At 42.1% G+C, this 21,378-nt stretch overlaps 1 protein-coding gene across 3 annotated transcripts in view; it reads right to left on the reverse strand.

Moving 5' to 3' along the window:
• Positions 1 to 17,674, reverse strand: part of TEK (TEK receptor tyrosine kinase) — a 93,999-nt gene extending 76,325 nt beyond the window's left edge. For 2 of the 3 annotated variants that reach the window (XM_032393662.1, XM_032393660.1), the window contains exon 1: positions 17,190 to 17,647. In XM_032393662.1, coding sequence (XP_032249553.1) covers positions 17,190 to 17,241 — 52 coding nt within the window. In that variant the 5' untranslated portion in view covers positions 17,242 to 17,647. Of the gene's footprint in view, positions 1 to 17,189 lie in introns of all 3 variants that reach the window. The other variant, XM_032393661.1, reaches the window with a different exon arrangement.
• Between the last annotated feature and the right edge of the window lie 3,704 nt (positions 17,675 to 21,378).

Here is a 21,378-nt window from a genome sequence, read left to right on the forward strand (position 1 = left end):
TTGACAATCATTAACATTTTATGTATGTGAAATAGACAACAGTCCTGATAAATGTGTGTCCCTTTGTATTATTTTTATCCTTTAGGTGGTAACAATTTAAGAATAAAAATTATCATCATGGACTATCTCTAAAACTACAAAAATATTATACTTAATCTTCTTTTTACAAAAGTCAGAATGTAAATTACTTAAAAACATATATTATCATGAAATCTTTCTTTATTTTACTCTTGTTAACATTTTGATGTATATCCTTTATTTTTTCCCCAGAGAACATACAAAGAGGAACTGCAGAAACCAACATATATAGTTCTTTCCTAGGTTAAAACAGAACACTTTCATATCCTAAATTTTTAATCTTACAACATTTTAAATTTTCTAACAATTTGATTTACATTGCTAAGTTTCTATCTAAAGAACTACAGTGTATGAAAACATACTCATCTCACCAACCCCCACCATGTAGTCTTGAATATTCCCACTTGGTTTTTCATCTTTGCCAGTTTGATATAGAAAAATAGTATCTTATTTTGATTTTATTTTTTTTAAGATTTTATTTATTTGACACAGAGGGAGGGAGAGAGAGAGAGAGAGCACAAGCAGGGGGAGCTGCAGGCAGAGGGAGAGGGAGAAGTAGACTCCCTGCTGAGCAAGGAGCCTAATGTGGGACTCGATCCCAGGACCCAGGGATCATGACCTGAGCCGAAGGCAGACGCTGAGCCACCCAGGTGCCCCTTGATTTTACTTTAATTTAGAGAGTGAACTTTTTCACAAGCCTATTAGCCATTTATATTTCCTCCTCTGTGAATTATTTGTTCCTCTTTTTCTGCTGATGTTTTTGATTTTTTCCATTGATTTCAATGAGCTTCTTTTATGAAAATACTTTAGTCTCTTATATGCCATATTTGTTTCAAGTATTTTTGTCGTTTTTTCTTTGCCTTTTAATTTTGCTTATTGTTAAATTAACAGTTTAAATATTTATGTAGCTAAGTGTACTGATTTTTATTTTTGTGGCTTCTTCCACTGTTTTTAAACATAAGAAGTCTTTCTCCATATGAAATGTCAATAAATATGCACTTCCATCTTCTTTTGATGGCTTGATTTCTTACATTTACTCTTTAACCCATTTAGAATTTATTTTGGTGTGTGGTAACAGATGGATTTTTTTAAACAGTTCTTTTTTCTAAACAGAAAACGAATTTTCCCAGAACTGATTTGTATCCTTTATAGATAATAAAATTTTATATAAACTTATGTCTGGTTTTGGCTTTTTTAGTCTGTTAATCTGTGTCTCCAGACGCTTATACTGTACCCCACTGTTATTATAGTATTGTACTCTGCCTTAAGATCTAATAGAGTTATTTCCAAAAATTACTTTTTTTTCCCCAGAGTTTTCTCAGCTGCTCCTTCTGCTCATTCCTTGAGATAAAATTCACATTTTAAGTTTCAAAAATAGTATCATTGGAAATTTTGATGAGAATTATTAGGAAGAAATGTTCAGAACTTAATGTGATGAGAATTATAAAACCTTGCTGTGAAAGGTGTAAGAAAATGACAATAAGTAAAATTACCTATCACTTTTGAGGAGGAAAACATTACAAAAATGTCTCCTTCCCCAAATCATCAGTTTAGTGGAAATCTATTCATTTATTAAATATCTAACGTGGCTAGGGCCCGGACTAGGCTCTTTAAAAACTGTAGCAACCGGGGCGCCTGGGTGGCTCGGTCGTTAAGCGTCGGCCTTCGGCTCAGGTCATGATCCCAGGGTCCTGGGATCGAGCCCCGCATCGGGCTCCCTGCTCAGCGGGAAGCCTGCTTCTCCCTCTCCCACTCCCCCTGCTTGTGTTCCCTCTCTCACTGTGTCTCTTTCTGTCAAATAAATAAATAAAATCTTAAAAAAAAAAAAAAAAACTGTAGCAACCATGGGTCATGTGTCCAAGATGAGAAAATACTCTATCAGGGATAAGTGGCAGTAATAGGGAGAAGTAACTCATCTGGGACCTTGTACTTCTTTATTGCTTATGCCAAAATATGCAGAAAATCTTTTACAGAGTGAATATTTGGATAAGTGGGGAATGAAGCGTAGAGTAAAAACTCCCTGAAGCCATGCTGGAGTCACAATACAGGGCTCCTGCTAAGATTCCAGAGGAGGGGGGCTGGATAACTAGCTGGCCTTTCATTTGCTGAGGGGTATGTGCAAGCGGGGCTGAAAATGGAATGGCCTGGAACCTACAGTGGAGGAAGGGAGGAGAAATCAGGAGACTGGGAGCTGGAGATGAACTTTGCCAGAGAAAAAGAGAGATGTCTACTTGTGAACTTAGTATGCTCTGTACACTGTACAATACAAAGCATCTTTCCCTTCCACCCACTGAAAAGTCTTACTCACTAGCACTATGGAGTCAGATTGTTTCATGTGTGTTTGGTGTCTCAGAGTGCTGGGTCTTGCCTCTAGATGAATGTGGGCGAAAAGAGGACTGCTGAAGGACATCCTGTCAAGTCAGACCACGCGGTACAGTGCTGGAGGCAGAAAGCCCTCCACCCCGGAGCCCCAACCTGGCAGCCATACTGTTATCCCTCCATGTTTCCATGTCTGCTCATCAGAAATGCCTTCCTGAAAGCCCCATTCCCATCAGTGGAGCAGACTGTCCCAGAAGGAACCCATTTCTCTCTCTCCTGTGCTTGTCCTCTACATCTATGGACACTTTATTACTACCTGAATTTAGTCAATTGTATCAAGAGTCTATCCTCATTATTTGTTGATTCTGTACCTGTCAATGTGCCTACACCTCAAAATCAACCCCCGTGGTGGCTTCCCAGTCATGAGAACACACGGCAGAGCAGGAAAACGCCGAGTCCTCAGATGCACATGTTGCCAACTGTAAATCAGTATCCTCCTCATGGTATATTTAGTGCTATTTTTTCACATTTTTTGTGGTTTTAATTGGCTATTTCACCATTTAAAATGACCCCTAGGGGATCCTGGGTGGCTCAAGCACCTGCCTTCAGCTCAGGTCATGATCCTGGGGTCCTGGGATAGTGCCCCATGTCAGGCTCCCAGCTCAGCGGGGAGTTTGCTTCCCCCTCTCCCTCTGCCCCTCCCCCTGCTTGTGCTCTCTCCCTCTCAAATAAATAAAATCTCTTTAAAAAAATGACCCCAAACAAATCAAAAGCACATCATAATACAGTCAATGATATTAGAATAGTGATGTAATAGGACGGATGGCAGTTGTACTTGTGATGAACACAACATAATGTATCAATATGTCACATCACTATGTCCTACACCTGAAACTAATGTAACATTGTGCACCAACTATACTCAAAAAAATATTTTTTCTTTTTTAAGATTTTATTTATTTATTTGACAGAGAGAGACAGCGAGAGAGGGAACACAAGTAGGGCGAGTGGGAGAGGGAGAAGTAGGCCTCCCGCGGAGCGGGGAGCCAGCCCGACATGGGGCTCAATCCCAGCACCCTGGGATCATGACCTGAGCCAAAGGCAGACACCCAATGACTGAGCCACCCAGGCGCCCCTCAAAAAAAAATTTTTAAGACAAACCCAAAAGATAAAAAAAAATGAAATGGCCCCAAGTTTAGTGTCGAAGTGCCATCCAGCGTTCCGAAGCATGAGAAAGCGGTGATGTGCCCCAGGAGAAAATCCATGTGTTAGAGAAGCCCTGTTGAGGCAGTCGTTAGTGCTGTTGGCCATGACTTCCATGCTAATCAATCAGCCATATGCACTAAATGATTTGCCTTTAAATAGAAACACACACAAAACTAGGTGTATCCATTGGTTGACAAAAATATGGCGACTTGGGGCGCCTGGGTGGCTCAGTCGTTAAGTGTCTGCCTTCGACTCAGGTCATGATCCCAGGGTCCTGGGATCAAGTGCCGCATCGGGCTCCCTGCTCAGCGGGAAGCCTGCTTCTCCCTCTCCCGCTCCCCCTGCTTGTGTTCCCTCTCTCGCTGTTTCTCTGTCAAATAAATAAATAAAATCTTTAAAAAAAATGTTGCGACTTGCCTGAATCTAACCCTTGCCTGAATCTAACTCACCCTGAATAGTGAGAATCTACTGCAAGTCCATCTGCAAGTCACACCCCACCAGCCGCCTCCGTAGCAGCAGGGACTTCATTTTATTTATCTTTACATCTGCTGACCCAGGGTGGGGCACAGAGAAGGAGCTCAAGAAATGTTCATAGAATAGAATAGGCTGGGAGGGAATGAGATGTTGAAATGGGATGGAATGGAATAGAGTAACATTTACACAGGTTCTTAGCAACAGGGTGCTCTTAGGAACATAGGGAAACATAAGAAATAATAATGGTAGCTAATGTTTATTGAACTTTTTTTAATGAACCTGCACTTGCTAAGCATTTAATCTACTTATATCATGTAATTCTCACTACTCTTTAGAGAGGGTACCATGGTCTCCATTCTGCAGAAAGGAGAAAGGACTTGTCCAAGGTCACACAGCTGTCACATTGAGCGGGGCTCCAGCCCAGATCCATCTGCCCCCACAGTCTGTGCTCATAACCACCTGGGTAGGGTGAAAATGTGGGCTTGGCAGGGGTGATAAGCCATGAGTTCCATCAGAAAATGATCTCTAGGAGAGGAAAAGAGGTTTTCTAACAGAGGTTCGCCTGAGTCACAGGCTCTCCCCAGCCTTAATGGGAAGACAGTGATGCAATTAATGGTGATTTTTTTTTTTCTCCCTGGCTGGCAACAACACTGTTTTTCTTTGTTTGATTCCAGAACCATCTGGCAGAATGCATGTATTACTCATGTTGGAATCACACTTTGCTGATGGCTTATGTACTCTAGAGTCACTCAGTGGTCAGGGCTGTGTCCAGGCCTGCTGGAGATTACTGCAAGCCTCTAGATGTGGCTGAGCTTCTGCAGCTGTTGTGTGTTTCTGGCTCCAGTTCCACACCTCTTGGCAGACTATTTGTGTGAAAAGCACTGCTGACTCTGGGTGTGAGATACACAGGGGAAGGGGGCGGGGAGGGCCGGGCAGCGCAAAGCAAGCCAACCCTGCCAGGGGCCTTACAGCTGGGTCCACTGAGTGCTTAAAAGACAAAGAAAAGAATTTTTAAGTGGGGGCTCTAACTTAAGCTGCATAGGTAGTTCGACTCTACAGTACACGCATTAAGCTCTAATTTCTATTGCCTTCCACATTCTCTGTTAAAAGGAAGAAACTTAGCCTCTAATGAGCTGAGTGGGTTTTAGCAAAGTGCTGAACCTCAGTGTTGGCATCTGTAAAATGAGAAAGTTGAATGAAATCAGTATTTCTTAAGGTACCAAATGTTAGCTCCATATGATACTCAAAAAATAAAAATAAGGGATTTTAGGATTCTCCTGGACTTGGTATTCAGAAATGCTGGACTAGATAATCTTTTAAGTCTTGGCAGTTCTACTATTCTGTTACTCTATGTAACAGTTAGTGTGTTGCCCCTCCATGAAGACTCCTGCCTCTATTACCGTGTTTGTGAAACTAAAATAATTCCCTAACTCATGTAACTTGGGACCACACCCAGGGGCAAGAGAGAGTGTCTGTGATGGAAGAGTTCTTTCCCTACTATCTCCAGACCTCTGTGTATCCTCCTAGCATCATGAGCCCGTGTTGGCAGAGAGGACCTCATACCTTCTCCTACCAGATCACTCAGGATCAAGCTTAGAGAAAAGCACATGGTAACAGGAACCTGCCCGGATAAGGGACATCTCTCAGAAAGGAATTTATACTTACCTACTCTACTTCCCCACCTCCCACTTACTCCTCAACCCCAGCCCGGCCCGGCCCATCCACTAAGAATGCTCTGCCGTGCACAGCACCTAATTGCCAAATTCTCTTGTCCCTCTCTTTACCCTGCTCCTGCCTCTGCAATTTTTGATGTGGTTGAAACTCCCTCCTCCCTCGCCTTCTCTCATTGAAAGCCTTCGGTTTCCTCTTCCTCTATCCATTTCACCCCTTGATATAGGTGTTCCCAGACCCAGTCTGCTGTCTTCTTCTTGGGCAATGTCATTCCCTCACACGGCTTCACCCTACATTCTAATGACTCCCAGAAGGGTTTCTACAGTGTCCTTGCCCACTCAGCCCATCTCAAACCAAATTACCTTCTTCCCAGCTCATCTCCCCAGCTGTATCCCCTGCCACCTCCTTCAGCGTGCCCTAGAGTATAGCCATGTAGGACCACTACACCAATGTTGCTTCTACTCCCCAGAGTATGAAGCAGAGAATGAACATTCTATTCCCCATTTTCATGCTTTTTCCTCTGCCTGGAATGCTCTACTCCTCACACCCACTCCTGATTTTCCACAAAGCATAATCCTATTCATCCTTCTCAAACGTCACCTTCTTGAGGAGACTCCTGTTCTGCAAGATTACCCCTCCCCCCCATTTTCCATGCTCCCAATGTCTGCCTCCAATAAAGCAGAGCTTTTCACCCAGCAGACCACAAGGCAGTGGAGGTCATGTGCCTCTCTTAACCATCTTTCTAACTGCAATGCCTAGCAGATGCCCAGGACATGGAAAGGGCTCAGAAAAACTTAGCTTGAATGAGTGGATATAACTGACCTACCCATTCCTCCCCTGGCTGACGATGCCTACTGGCTTGCTGGCTGACTGCTGGGCCTATTTTGATGGATGCCCAGTATGCCCAAGGGGGTAAACTAGGGTCTATGATTTATTAACAAATGTCCATTTTCCAGGTTTACTGGGAAAAGCAAGATTAGAGTCCTAGATGGTCCTTTAAGACAGGTTGATCACCATAGACCCCTTCACTTTGTTCATCTCACTAGGATAGTATTAATTATACGCCAAATTACTTTTCTACTTTTTATTTGGACACACCGAGTTCTAAAAAGGATGAGCTAACTCATGCAGTTGGAGCAGTGTCTCCCAAACTGTGTAATTTATGTGTCACAGTCGTGATTCTGGCTGACTGCACCTGCTGCTTGTACAATTACTCTATTACCCATTCTCTCTAACTCATGTTTTCTTAGCTGCGTATTAAGAATATTCAAGAAATTATATGATTGCTATACATATACATGCATCTATTTATACTTACATATAAAAATGAATAGATAATTTTAAAATATGCTTCCAAGAACCACATCAAATCATTTTTCAGGCCAGCAGTAATATATACAGTACACTTAGGGAAGCAATGGCTGCAACATTTAACCCAATGCAAAACCATTTATTAAAGCATTTCTCTGCCAGCCAGTATACTATGTCTGGTGCTGAGAATATTGAAATGTCAAACACAGCTCCCAGCCTTGTGGACAAAAGCAACAACAAGGAAACTGTTAATCGTAATTTAATGTTCTAAGTACGACGACAGAGGCAAGCATAATGGTGCCTGCATGTCTCATTCATAAGGCTCCTCAGGATGTCTGGAGGATCCAGCGTCCATAGCAGTGGCCAGCATGATAACATATTCTAGCACAGTTCTATTCCCCTAGTCCCTCACTCGTCCCTGAGGTCACTTCCCAAATAATCTACCTACACACGTGCCTTTGCCTCAGGCCACATTTCTGATGGAATCTCAGGCAAAGTCAGGCCCAAACCCATGCAAGAAGGTTAAGGAAGACTTCTTTGAAGACATGACACCGGAGATAAACCTTGAAGCATGAATAAGTCAGATGAAGAAGGGAATGTGAAGAGGGCATTCTGGGCAAAAGAAAGAGCACACACAAAGGCATGGAGGCTTGAAAGCGTATCTTTAGAAACCACAAAGAGCCTGATATGGCTGAAATACATCTCCAACATGGCATGAGGGACTGAGAATTCCAAGAGTCTGGTGAGGTAGGCAAAGACTGGCTCCTGAAAAGGCGCTGATTTTAACCGATGGCTACTATCACCCTGCCCTCTGATTCTCAAGAGGCAGCAATGAGTAGTAAAATAGGTGGACATTTAAAGCAACCCCAGAAGATGAGAAAGTGCTTTCTAAATGTGAGGATACTAGACACAAAGAGGAATTAAGAGTAAGAGCAGGAGTAATTGGAGCGAAGATAGTGGTGAAATGGGAAAAGAGCTACACACACACACACACACACACACACACACACTTAATTTAGATGGGTCCAAAAATCCAATAATGATCTTAGTCAAAAATGAGACCTGCCTTCACGCAGGGAGATGTGCTTTGAAAAGATTGTCATAAAGCAATGTAAGAGTCTCTAGCTTCATTTATAAGAAAACATTTAAGAGCATCTGATTTTTTGGAGTGCTCATCATGTACCAACACTGTACTAAGTATTTTAAGTAATATTTCTTTTCAAATCTTTTCCAAAACCACATGAAGAAGTATTGTCATCAGCCTCATTTTCCAGGAACCAGCCTGAGGTGACCATGAAACACTAGTTAGAAGACTGCACAGCGGAGAGTTTAAAAGAACTCAGAATTTGGGGTCTGGTCATCTCAGTTTAACTCTTGTCTCTATCACTTTCTACTGAAACCATGGGGTCACTCAGGACTATTCACTTTAAGAGACAGAAACAAATTCAAAATAGTGGAAGAAAATGAAGGTAACTGTCTCCCATAACTGGAAGGTACAGGGGTGGGTCTCTGATCTAAAACCACTGGACTCACCACTCCAATAATCGCAGAGTGCCAGTCATGGTTCTGTTCTCTCTGTGCGAATGAACTCATCTCTCTTGCCCAAGACCAGCTTCTTTCAACTGTACAGGGGAGCTGGTAGCTCTGGGTGTTCAGCTTCCTCACTGGAGAAAGAACCTCTTGCTCACGAATTCCCAGAGAAAGAGTCTAACTGGCCCTATTGGGTCATGCATCCTCCATCTGAACCAACTGCTGTGGTGGTCAGATGAGTGGTATACTCGGCAATCAGTGATTGGCAGTCCCATCAGGGTCACATGGAGGGAAATAATGACAGCTCTTGAAAAAATAGGGGTGCTACCCCAATGTTCATAGCAGCAATGTCCACAATAGCCAAACTGTGGAAGGAGCCGAGATGCCCTTCAACAGATGAATGGATAAAGAAGATGTGGTTCATATATACAATGGAATATTACTCAGCCATCAGAAAGGATGAATACCCACCATTTGCACTGACATGGATGGAACTGGAGGGTATTATGCTGAGCGAAATAAGTCAAGCAGAAAAAGACAATTATCATATGGCTTCACTCATATGTGGAACATAAGGAATAGCAAGGAGGACCATAGGGGAAGGGAGGGAAATCTGCAGGGGGAGAAATCAGAGAGGGAGATGAACCATGAGAGTTTATGGACCCTGGGAAAAAAACTGAGGGTTACAGAAGGGAGGGGGGTGGGGTGATGGGGTAATAGGGTGATGGGTATTAAGGAGGGCACATGTTGTGATGAGCACTGGGTTTTATGTGCAACTAATGAATCATTGAACACTACATCAAAAACTAATGATGTACTATACAGTGGCTAACTGAAAATAAAAAAAAAAGAAAAAGAAAAATAGGGGGCGCCTGGGTGGCTCAGTTGGTTAAGTGACTGCCTTCGGCTCAGGTCATGATCCTGGAGTCCCGGGATCGAGTCCCGCATCGGGCTCCCTGCTCAGCGAGGAGCCTGCTTCTCCCTCTGACCCTCCCTCCTCTCATGTACTCTCTCTCTCATTCTCGTTCTCTCAAATAAATAAATAAATCTTTAAAAAAAAAAAAAAAAAGAAAAATAGGGATGCTAGGCAGTCCGAAATAATGGATGTCTATTAATTTTTAACCTTGGGCAAGTCGCTTTTTGAGCCTCAGTTTTACCATCTATTTAAAAAATAGTATTATCTACTGTGCAAGGTTGTTGTGAGTTATTAAAAACCCTATTAAGTACTTGGCACATAGACATTCAATCTATGGTAGTCATTTTTGTTATCTGGTACTATTATTGTTTTGTGGTTGTTTTTGACAGAGGGATCGGAATTTGAAGCCCATCCCAGATTCCCAGATGTCTAAAGCAGTCCCGTCCCCAGGGCGGAGTCCCCTTTGGCTCCACAGCCAGACGCCTTGCACAACCTAGGCCCTGTGTGCCAAGGTTAAGCTGGTTCACCATCTGACGGCCGCAGAGCCATGAGTGCCTCCCCAGCCCCAGCAATGTCAATACTGCCTTCCTGACTCCGCCTATTGTATCTGGAGAAAAGTGGCCGAGCATTGTCTTCCAGCACTCCCCCCAGGAAGCATGATATCACCCTCTAACAAAAGCGGGAAAGCTGACAGATCTGCTGAGATGGGTGTGACCTCCACATATACCTCACTGGTCAAGCCCCGAGCAAGGGCAGTGGCCAGCAGAAAGCTAACAGCCGCCACCCACAATGTCTGTCATCTGGCTGCCGGACCGGCTCCCTTGTTACATCCACACCATGTCCGACAGGGAACCACCGGACAGAAGAAACGCACCCCTTCTAATCAGCGGATGTGTTGAAAAGAGTCAGGACTCTGTCCATCTGGCAGACCCATGTCCCCACACCTGCCCCTGCAGCCTTGGGAAAGAGACACGGAGAGAAGGATGGTCAGATTCTTGAAGGGACAAGAGGAGGTAGTGGAGGGATGGGATGCAGAGGAAAGCAGGCACAGCTCAAGCTAACAAACATTATGCACATGTGCTAGGAGTTAAGGAATAGTCTGGCCAGACTGGTAGGCATTGGATTATCAGTTCGAAATTCCAGAAATAAGGGAGGCAACTTTAGACGTTCCCTTTCCTGAAGGCTGGGAGTCATGCCAACTGATCCTCTGACAGCCCTTCCAGTTCTGGTCCATAATGTAGTGAGTGCTGCTGGTGTTCTGTAAAACAACACACCTGTAATCTGGTGCCCCCATGTCAAGTGCAGAGGCTGTCGCTCTGCTGTCCCCATCCTACTCTCCTCTTCTGAAAATGCTCTTCTTAGCTACCACCACACCAATTCTCTAGAATTCCAGAAAAGAAATCTGATTGGATTTGCTTCTCCTACCAATTCCCTTGACTGCTTCTTCATAGAACCCTTGACTACTTCTTTTTTCTCCCTTCACTTAATTTTCATACACATCCATGACCATGGCTTCACTTCCCATAAACCAAGGATGCTTATGTCTCAAGCCCTTGCCCAGTCTCCTTCATCTAAGCTCAGACCAGAGAGCCAAATTTTGCTAAATATTTCCCTATACATGGAACCTCAAAATGAACATGTACAAAATAATGATTGGCTCCATCTCAGCTCATCTCCAACCAGTTCCTTCTGCCACATTTCCCAGCACCGTGAATGGCACCACCATTACCCAAACCAGAACCATGGAGCAATACTTATTCGCCCTGCTGTCACTCAATCTCCCATACGCAACCCATCACCAACACTTACAGTTTCACCTCCTGAACACTCTCAACCCCCCTGTCCATCCAGGCCTTCCTTCCTGGAGTTTTGAAAAGACACATTCATTATTAGTCTGGACCTACACTCTCTGCCAGTTCAACCCATCTTCCATACTACTGTCACAGTGAATTTTCCAAGATATAAATCAGCTATGATAGGACAAACACCATACTAAATTTCAACATGTACAGAATGAGGTGCAAGTTACTTAAAATGGTCTACAAGGCCCTTCCCTTTCTGACCCCAACCTTAATTCTCCATATCCACCCTACATTCCAGCCTTACTCGACTTCCTTGAACTTGCCCTGCTATTCCACACTCCCTGCTCCCTCTAATGGGAAGTGCTTTCTTCCCTTTTCCTTTTTATAGTCTTAGTTTTCAAATCATTTGGCTGTGAGCCACTTATAACTACAATTGGCAATAATTGGCAATATCCACAACCATTTAGGAATTCTTGCAAAGTGAGGAAAATCTAACCTACAGATTGTTGTCAAATATTCATTTTATTCATGCTATATTCAGTAACTAATGAAGTTAACATTCTATGTTTTTAGACATTTAATTTAGATTTTAAAGTTTCATTTCTTACTACTGGAGCCACTAATAGTGTTTGTAGCTCTTGAAAAGCTTGATTTTGTAGGTATCCCTATGGTATCATTTATCACAACATCATATAATTCATCGGCCTATAGTCCTCTTTCCTACTAAAATGTGAATTTAGCCAGGGAGAAAAAAATCACTCATCCTTTTTTGCATTCCTGATATCCAGTACAGTACTTGGCTTAAAGTAAATCCTCGATATGTCTTCACTGACTGCAATGATAGTTGAGTAAAGGAAAGAATAAATGAATCAACAAAAGGCAGGCAATAACTCAAAAGTCTATTGAATAAAAAGCCTATATATCTAATATTGGGTAAAGGTCAGGTTAGACCCATTTTCATGAATTATTTTTATGTTTCACACCTCAGGGAATAAGGGAATTTTCTTTTGACCTTATTCACATCATATATATATTTTTTTTTTTTTTTTAAAGATTTTATTTATTTATTTGACAGAGACAGAGACAGAGACAGCGAGAGCTGGAACACAAGCAGGGGGAGTGCGAGAGGGAGAAGCAGGCTTCCCGCTGAGCAGGGAGCCCGATGTGGGGCTCGATCCCAGGACCCTGGGATCATGACCTGAGCCGAAGGCAGCCGCTTAACGACTGAGCCACCCAGGCGCCCCCTCACATCATATATTTAACATAAGCCAACCTTTTAAGATTTGAGCAAATACCTCTTGCAGTTTATATGAAATTGCTTACTGTTGTCACATTATTTGTTATTTTTTTCATTATTATTATTATTATTTCAATGTGACTAAAATCCTCTCTACAACATTCCCTCTTTCTTTCAGGCCTGCTGGGGCATATCAATAATTTCTTATTGCACCATATTAAACTCTATCCAATAAAGATTATTGAACATAAAATGCATGAACTATCGAGAATAAAAAAGAAGTAATATCTGTTGTCAAAAATGTTAAAGGCTAATGGAGCTAAATCTATGTGCCCAAATCACAAAGACACAGCCTATATGGTAAGGGAACTCAGGATTAGGGGAAGATCATGAGGCAAAGTTGGCCTAGGCAGGTTGAGTTGAACTGTGTTTGCAGTGTAGGCATGGAGAGTGTCCTTTCCAAATGGATGGAAGAGCATGAACAAGAGCCAAGAGGAAAGAGTGCATAGATTGTAGAGATGGGCCTGATTGAATGCAAAGAGCCTAGAGCAAGGATGAATGGGGAGGTGAGGGGAAACACTGGATAATAGCCCACATAGAGAGATACAAGCATAAAATTTGTGGAATTAGATTATGTTGAGGTCTTTTAGAAGGAGAGTGCTTCTATGAGCAGTAAGTGACTCCCCTACATGCTGGAAAATATTAGACCAGTCTTGAACTAACACAGAGGTCCTCATAGAAACACTTCTTTTTTTTATTATACTAGCTTCATTTATTAAGGAAATTCTTACTGGTCAAGCTCTCTACTTGCATCACATGATGCTCATAAGGACTTTGGGAAATAGGTCCTCTCATCCATAAAAGATGAGGAAAGAGTGGCTTCGAGAAATCAAGTAACTTTCCCATAGTCATCCAATTTGAGCTTCACCCCAGGTCTGTGATTTCACAGTCCATATTCTTAACTCTTTCTCCTGCATTCTTGATTAGCTCCACCTCAGTCCCCTCAAGCAGTGGCTTCAGAAAAGTCATCATAGCACATGTACACATATGCTTTTTTTCTCTTAAGACATGTTGATTGAGTTAAAATTCAGGAAACACACCCAGTTTGGTTTCACTGGGCAAAGATGTTGATGCTTTTCTGAATTCTTCTCCACCTAAGTGATCAGGGAGGAGGCACAAACAGTAAAATGAAAGGGATATAAAAGGGAAGTGGAGTAACCATCACGCTCCACATTCTTCAGTGATCCTGCTAGATGATCACCCAATCTATGCCTCAACACTCTCCAGTGTGGGAGCTCACTCTTCATGGGGATGATGATCCAATATTTAGAAGGTTTCCATCAATCAAGCCAAACTCCCTTCATCCCTGTATCCTAGATCTGGCAAAATATAATGTCAATCTATGGTGTCTTCTCTACGGAAACCCTTAAAAACTTCATCTCTTTTCTCCTGGCTAAATATTTTTCTAAAGTACTTACCTTCCTGCTTGCCCACTGTGTTTGCTGTCAAATTTCTCACTGTCTTCAGTGTTTAATGGATATTCTCTGAGCAGTAAAGTGACTACCATTTCTAATGTGGACCTTATATTTCTACTAAAGTGAACTGTTGCAGCTTATATATTACATTTTAGTAAGCAGAGCACATGTTGACACCTATGAATTGTGTGTATCACCAAAATGTAGGTGTTATTCCCTAGAACTTTCAACAAATCAAGACTTTCTCACACTGAACATACATACATACATTTTTTGAAACCAAACTTATAACTTCACATTCATCTATTTTGAAATGCTATCTTTTGGGTTTGGTCCACTTATCCACTTTAGAGAAATCATCTGAATCCAGATTCTGTGCTCTCACCAATAAGCCATCTACAGGGAATAAGCAGGTTACACAGTCGCACACATATCTTTTTAGTTAGACAAATTTATAATGTCAGAAAAATTTGGAGCCCATCCAATGAATCTCCCAGAAGACATAGCACAGTCTTCTGAAATGGACTTGGATGAGTCCTTCCCTCCTCGAGGGATGTCTTAAAAGAACTAGAACTCTAGCAGGAAGCTCTCCCAGCATAGAGCTGAAAAGGAAATGCTGACATTTCTAACAAAGACAATGCTTAGTAGGGAGCATCTATGGAGAAAGCAAAACTCCTCCCTGTGAGAATAATTCCCAGGTGTGTCTCTGGTCCCAGCTTCTGGACCTCCACCCTTGATTACTCACACCCGATACAGCCTTCCAAGACCAGCCCTTATGAGAAGGTTCCATCTGGGACCACTTCCCTGACCTTGTAACCGAATTTCCACTGTCATTCCAGACAAGATATCCACTATTAGAGATAATGGTTGTTATTTAAAATGTCAAATGAAATAGGAAAGAGATATGAAGGCACACTACTAGAGACTTCCCACTGGGTCAGTGTTGATCATATAGGACATACTATGATAAAGCACAAAGAATAATTTGTTTTATTTTGTATTTCTGCATATACAATTCTTTAGACAGAACAGCCTGATTTGGTGAGGATGGGAGAGTAGGGAAAAGCTAGTATGTTTATTAGAACTTGTTTGTAATTTGGTCATGATTCTCAATTGGGAGGGGAATGTACCAGAATCTAGGGAAGTCTTCTGAAAATTATATATGTTTTCCAACTCCTTATGGGTCAGTATCTGCCACCCAGAGCCACTTTTATTGAGGCAAATGTGACATATTGTTTCAGTCTTATATGTTCAGAGAAAAAAGGAATCAGAAAGAACCCACTGGAATAGAGAGAGAAACGCATAAGCCGTAAGTCCCTTGCTCCATTACTGTAGTCTACCAGTGGAGTTCAGTGTAAAGAATGGGCTCCTATACTTGTAGACACGATCATGCTGGATTCTTGTTGCAATTCCCAAGCATTGTGTATCCATGTCCATGGAGGGCTATACTGGGAAGGTAAGTTAGGATTCCAATACAATAGACCTACCCCAGAAACCAACCTTGCTAGTGTCACCCTTCCTTTTCAGTAGGAGCATGAAATCCCTCTCCCTGTTGAAGTCAGGGCTTTGTTTCCAGGGAACTAAGATCTAAACACAGAGCTACTATTTCAGCCACATAATTTTTTTTGTCTGATTTTATGTCTAAGCCTAAAGTGCCATGACATAGTCACTTTGAGGGAAAAAAACTGAATTAAAACTGTGTGTGTGTGTTTGCATGTGTGCGCACACAGGTGATTTAATTTATAATTTATAAAGTATCTCAGAGCAACTGCAGCCCCCTGGGCTTGGATTACTATAATCCCTGGTGTAGAACAGTTCCAGATTTCATGTTACTGATAAATATGTCACACAGAAAATAAAGCAAAATAAATATGCAATCATGATAATTGTTTGTTTTAAAACTGCCTATTACTGGAGAAATCAACATTTCTATGTTAATATAAGTAATTTGAACAAAACATTGAAACCATCTCAGCAATTTATATTACACATTCTTAGCCTTAAAAATATTACTAAATCCTCAATATAATTGGGTGTTGAAAACAAACTGAAAAGCTATAGACAAATTACATGCAATTCTCTTATCTTGTTGGATTAATTTTTTGAATATTTAATATAATATTTCAAACATACAGAAAAAGATCAAAATAATGTAACACATACTTATGTATGTTCGGGTCAATTTCTACTAACATAATATAGACTGCACCATTGAATTCAGCACATTATCCCAATTTGATTTCCACTATCAATTCTATTTTCGTTACAATAATTAGAATGTTTTCAAACTAAAAGGGAGAGCATGCTGGCGATTAGAGTTGTGATCTGCACTTCAGGTTTTAGTATCACTCTCAGCCAGTGTCCCACAGGGTGAGGGAACAGAAGAGGCATGCCACTATCTGGAGAACCTGAGCAACAGACATACGAGATCGAAAAACATCCAAGCCCACCATTCCTTAGCTCTACAACAGCTTTCGATACTCTCCTGTGCCTACGGATCGGGGTAACTGCCCCAACTTTCAGCCCATTGGGCCAATAAAGACTATAAATCACTACATGACAAATATTTTTAAAAAACTAGCAAAAATTCTATAGCCCTGACCGCAGCCCTAAGGAAAAAAGAAAAAACAAAAAGCCTAGCCTTTGACTGTTTCGATTAAAAAAGGATGTGGATATGAAATCCTTATAGAAAAGCATTTTTGTTCTCATTTAAAAATGGCAATCTGCACATTGCCGTTAAGTGGGCCCCATCATTCTCTGCATGACTTTCATTTTTAAAAAATTATGGAAAACTTTTTTTGAAGCAGGTAAAACTGGGTTTCTAATTTTTTTTAAATAAGGAAACAATCCCAAATGAAGAGCAGTAAAATAATGTATCATAGTAAGTGAATCTCTACAGAGTGACCTGATCAGTGCTCATAGTCTGTGGCAACACAGGCAATTACGTGGCGATTACGCAGGAGCGAAACTCTAGAAAAATCAGTTCAGTGCCACAAAGACATTGCATTTCAATCCCCACATAGATTAAATGGAAAGTCATAAACGGTGCCTATATACCACAGCTGCCCCTTGTTAACCAGCACTAACAGCTGGTGAGAGAGCCCAGAATCACCAGCTCTGTTAAAAAAAAAAAAAAAAAACTAAATTAAAAAAACAAAGCCAAACCTTACCAGAAAGGAGCAAGCTGACTCCATAGAGAACTAAGCCAGCTAAAGAATCCATGCTTCCCCAAATCTCTCCATCCAGTTTCCGCAGATGTGCATGAGGTCCCAAGGATCCTTTCAAACACACAGAGGTTTGTGACTTTCCATTCGCATGTTCTACTAGGTCTTGTTTACAAGTCAGAGGCAAGAAGGAACAGCACAGAAGCGGGCTGTAACAGTCTCATTTCTGTCTGAGCACAGGGAGTTTTTAAGTTCCTTTTTCCTGTTTCCTTTGTAGATTAGGATGGGAAAGGCTGTATCTTAAAGGCATTTGGTATCAGCAGGGCTGGGGCCACTGCAAGCCCTATCCATCTTGCAATTCATCAAAACACTTCTCTATTGCTGCTGCTTCTGCTGTTGTAGGGGTAGAGGAATTTTTGTTGGAAGTGTGGGTCCTGGTCAGCGTTTTCAGGAACAATAGGTATCCTCTCATAGGGGGGAAACAGAATAACAGACCTCCACCTATGGATGGTATGTGGTGATGACCAGCCCTTCTCGGCCTCCAACAGCAACACCGCCCCCCGGGTCCACCTGGGATCCCTGACAGAGGGGCTTTCGGGTATGGGGTGGGGAGGACTTTTTGCTTTTGTTTTCTCATTTTAACCCACATGGTTTGAATTGGGAAAGGAAGGTTTCCATGATGAGAGAACACAACCCAAAGGCAATTAATTTGGATAATTACCGGTGAGGTCAACGCACAATGCAGCCACGGAGACCAGAGTCCAAAATGGTCAGCCTGTTTTCTTTCACACAGATGGTTTATTTGCTGGCCAAGAGCCCAAAAATACCCATGCTATTGGCTATAGCTTTAATTTTTATTAACAATTCATCTGAAGGTGATCTCATTTCTTAAAGCACTTAGCCTAGAAGGAAAGGAATTCCATGGTTATTGGCCAGTGGTGTTTCAGAAGCAAATTATATACAAAACTTTACAAAATAACCTGTGTCAAAATGTAATATAAGTGATTCAACTGGGATAAAAATAGCATTCATAAGAGCAGAGAGAGTACATAGGCCAAAAGGAAAATAGCCATTGGAGTAACCATACCTAAAATGAGATCAGAAAGCCTAAACTGATCCAGAAGATTATTTCTCCATAACACAAACTATGACTTCAGAAGAGAGCGTCAATGCTCTTGTTCATCACCCTGCCTTCGTGCCTGAGGAAAGAACTATCTGCTCCTCCTTTGCCTGCTCACTATAGGAAAAGGCAGATGCTTGCTAGCCTTGCCTCATTTCTGCCCCAGGTTTTACCGCAACAGTGATGATCTTGAGAACCAATGGATGTTTCCAACTGCTCAGGTAGAAAAGTGCAGGCTGTTTTCAAGCGGACCTGGGTTCAAATACTCAGCCACATGTTTACTTAATCTCTTTGAGTCTCAGTTTCAACAGCTGTAAAAGGCAATAATATCTCCAACATGGGGAGCACCTGGGTGGCTCAGTCGTTAAGCATCTGCCTTCGGCTCAGGTCATGATCCCAGGGTCCTGGGATTGAGCCCCGTCACTGGGCTCCCTGCTCCGTGGGAAGCCTGCTTCTCCCTCTCCCACTCCCCCTGCTTGTGTTCCCTCTCTTGCTGTGTCTCTCTCTGTCAAATAAATAAATAAAATCTTTAAAAAAATATCTCCAACCTGGGGATTTTTGAGAGGATTAAATGAGGTTGGCACAGTGCCTAATTCATAGAAGGCTTTCGTTAAATGTTAATGTATTCATTTCCTTGAGTCTTTCCATTCAGTCTCTGATTTCTGTCCCAAGCGATTCCTCCAGAAAGCCATTCTCTCATCTTATGAAACGGCTTTAAGTTTAGTGTTGTAAAGAACCAGGCTGGGAGTCGGGGATTCTGGGCTCTAGTCCCAGCTCTGTTCTTCCTGTGAGGACTTGGACGAGTCATTTCCCACTTGCAGGCCTCAGTTTCCTCAACTGTAAAACGAAGGATTTATACTGGATGTGACTAATTTCCCTCCAGTTGTAACAGCTCATAGTCTAAATGACTAAACTGTCCCCTCACAGCATCTCCAAGTGGGTTTCTAGGTCCTCGCATCTGGGCAGTTGAGAGAAGACGCTAGCTTTGTCTCTCGGTCACTGCAGAACCTAGAGGGCACAAACATGCTCTATTTTAAGAACATGGCGGCTGAGGCTTTGTGAGGTCCACTGGCCCCAGGCCATATGCAGCAGCAATGGAAAGCCTTGGAAATAAACTCCAGGACCCCTGCCTCCTCAAACACACCTTCCTCTGTTTATGCCTGATGGCCACACAAGGAAGTCTTTGCTCACATGCCCTCCTGTTGGCTAATTCTTGTGGGCCGAAGATGCTACTACCTCGCTTCCTTTTCTGGGTCGCCTCCCTCTGTTATTCAGAAAAGCACATCAGTTTCATCTTTCCCCCATTATCCAGAAAGATCTACCCTTACTGAGAATTGTTAAGTCCTCTCTCTTTCCCTTACCCAGAATAGGTGACTCCAGAAGTGGTTTTTCACTCTGTAACCCAGAAATGCTGTTCCTCTTGGAAAAGGCAATGTTGCTCCATTATCCAAAAGAGCTATGTAGTTTGACCTCATCTTCCATGTAGTCCTCTCCAATGCCATCCAAAGTATTGATCCCATTGAATAAATACTGTTAGATTTCCTGAGCCTATGATTACATCACTAGTCAAAAGGCTGAGCAACTTTTCTCTGGGATGTCCGAATCTTTAGCATGTAAATTCTCAGTGTAAAGTGAAGATTACTGGGACAAAAGTGGCCAAACATGCTCGGCTCTAACTTTCTGCCCTGTGGATATTAGAACATGAAGAACCAATCAAGGAACAATAATACAAGATTCACCAGGCACTGTGGGGCCAATAGGTCAGCAGAGCTGACTGGCAACATCCTGGGAAGTTGCAAAACTGGATGGCATGCCAGAATTTCCAAGGGAAGGGAGAGGCCACTTCCACGTCTGGACAGGACTCTCCCCAGTACATAACGTATTAAGGAAATACCACATACTTGGACATGCCACAACCCTTCTCTAGAAAGCTGGCTGTGGCCATCATCTGGGCATCTCCATCCCCTGAAGAGCCTTGTTGGGGGCCCAATTGGATCAGCTTGCCATGCTTAGCAGCTCGGCCCACGCTTAGCAGCCTCTTCCCCCCACCCCAAGTTGACTGTAATCTTCATAAGGCAGAAGATATCTAACTTATTCGCTGAATTCTCAGAACTGAGCACAGTGTTTGGCACATAGTAGGTCTTAAATAAAAATACTTCATGAGCTAATAAATGAAAACACTTTCATTATTACTCATATACTCACATCTAGAAAAGGCTTTGGAGTTAGGCAAAACTAGTTCCGTGTTATAGCTATAATCGACTCACTGTATGACCTGGGCAATTCACATCTCTGAACCTAAGGTTCCTCTTTAAAATGAGGGCAGGAGGCACCTGGGTGGCTCAGTCAGTTAAGCATCTGACTCTTGATCTCAGCTCAGGTCTTGATCTCAGGGTTGTGAGTTCAAGCCCCATGTTGGGCTCCATACTGGGTACAGAGCCTACATAAGAAAAAAAAGAAAAAAGAAAATATATATTGCTAAATATATATTTAGCAATATATACATAGTAACTGGCACAAGTAATATTTAATAGACTCTCTACAGATTCTTTCCCATTCACGGCCACCACTACCTCCCCTGGACTATTATATAGAACTATTTGCAATGCAGAAATGAGGTCCCACAGAGTCTAAGTACTGTGCTCAGCTGTGGGTAGCAGAGGAAGTATTAGAATCTTGGTCTTCTCGCTCCCAATTTTTGCAAGTTTAATATATGACTTTTTCTTTTTTGCATAGTTCATCTTTAGACTACAACATGCTAAAAAGTAGATAAAGAGAAATATAAAAAATATCATAAACACCAATAGGGTATACCCAGACCTTACGAAAGTATGTGAAATGAAACTTTTGAGAGATAATGGAAAAAGCTTGATAACACTGAGGAATGTACTCACTTCTCATTGTGCTTCCAAAATAGTAATTGCTAATATCAGGACCTGTGAGCACTCTGCTGCCTTGCTCCAGGGAAATGAAAGGGAGCTTCCTCATGAGTCAAGCTTACTCAGTTTAATTTTATTTTTCCAGACATACTTATAGCAGAACAAATAGAAAACCAAACCAGCAATGAGCAAACAA

The sequence above is a fragment of the Phoca vitulina genome, unplaced genomic scaffold (genome assembly GCF_004348235.1).
Source record: "Phoca vitulina isolate PV1807 unplaced genomic scaffold, GSC_HSeal_1.0 scaffold75, whole genome shotgun sequence".
Taxonomy (NCBI): Eukaryota; Metazoa; Chordata; class Mammalia; order Carnivora; family Phocidae; genus Phoca; species Phoca vitulina.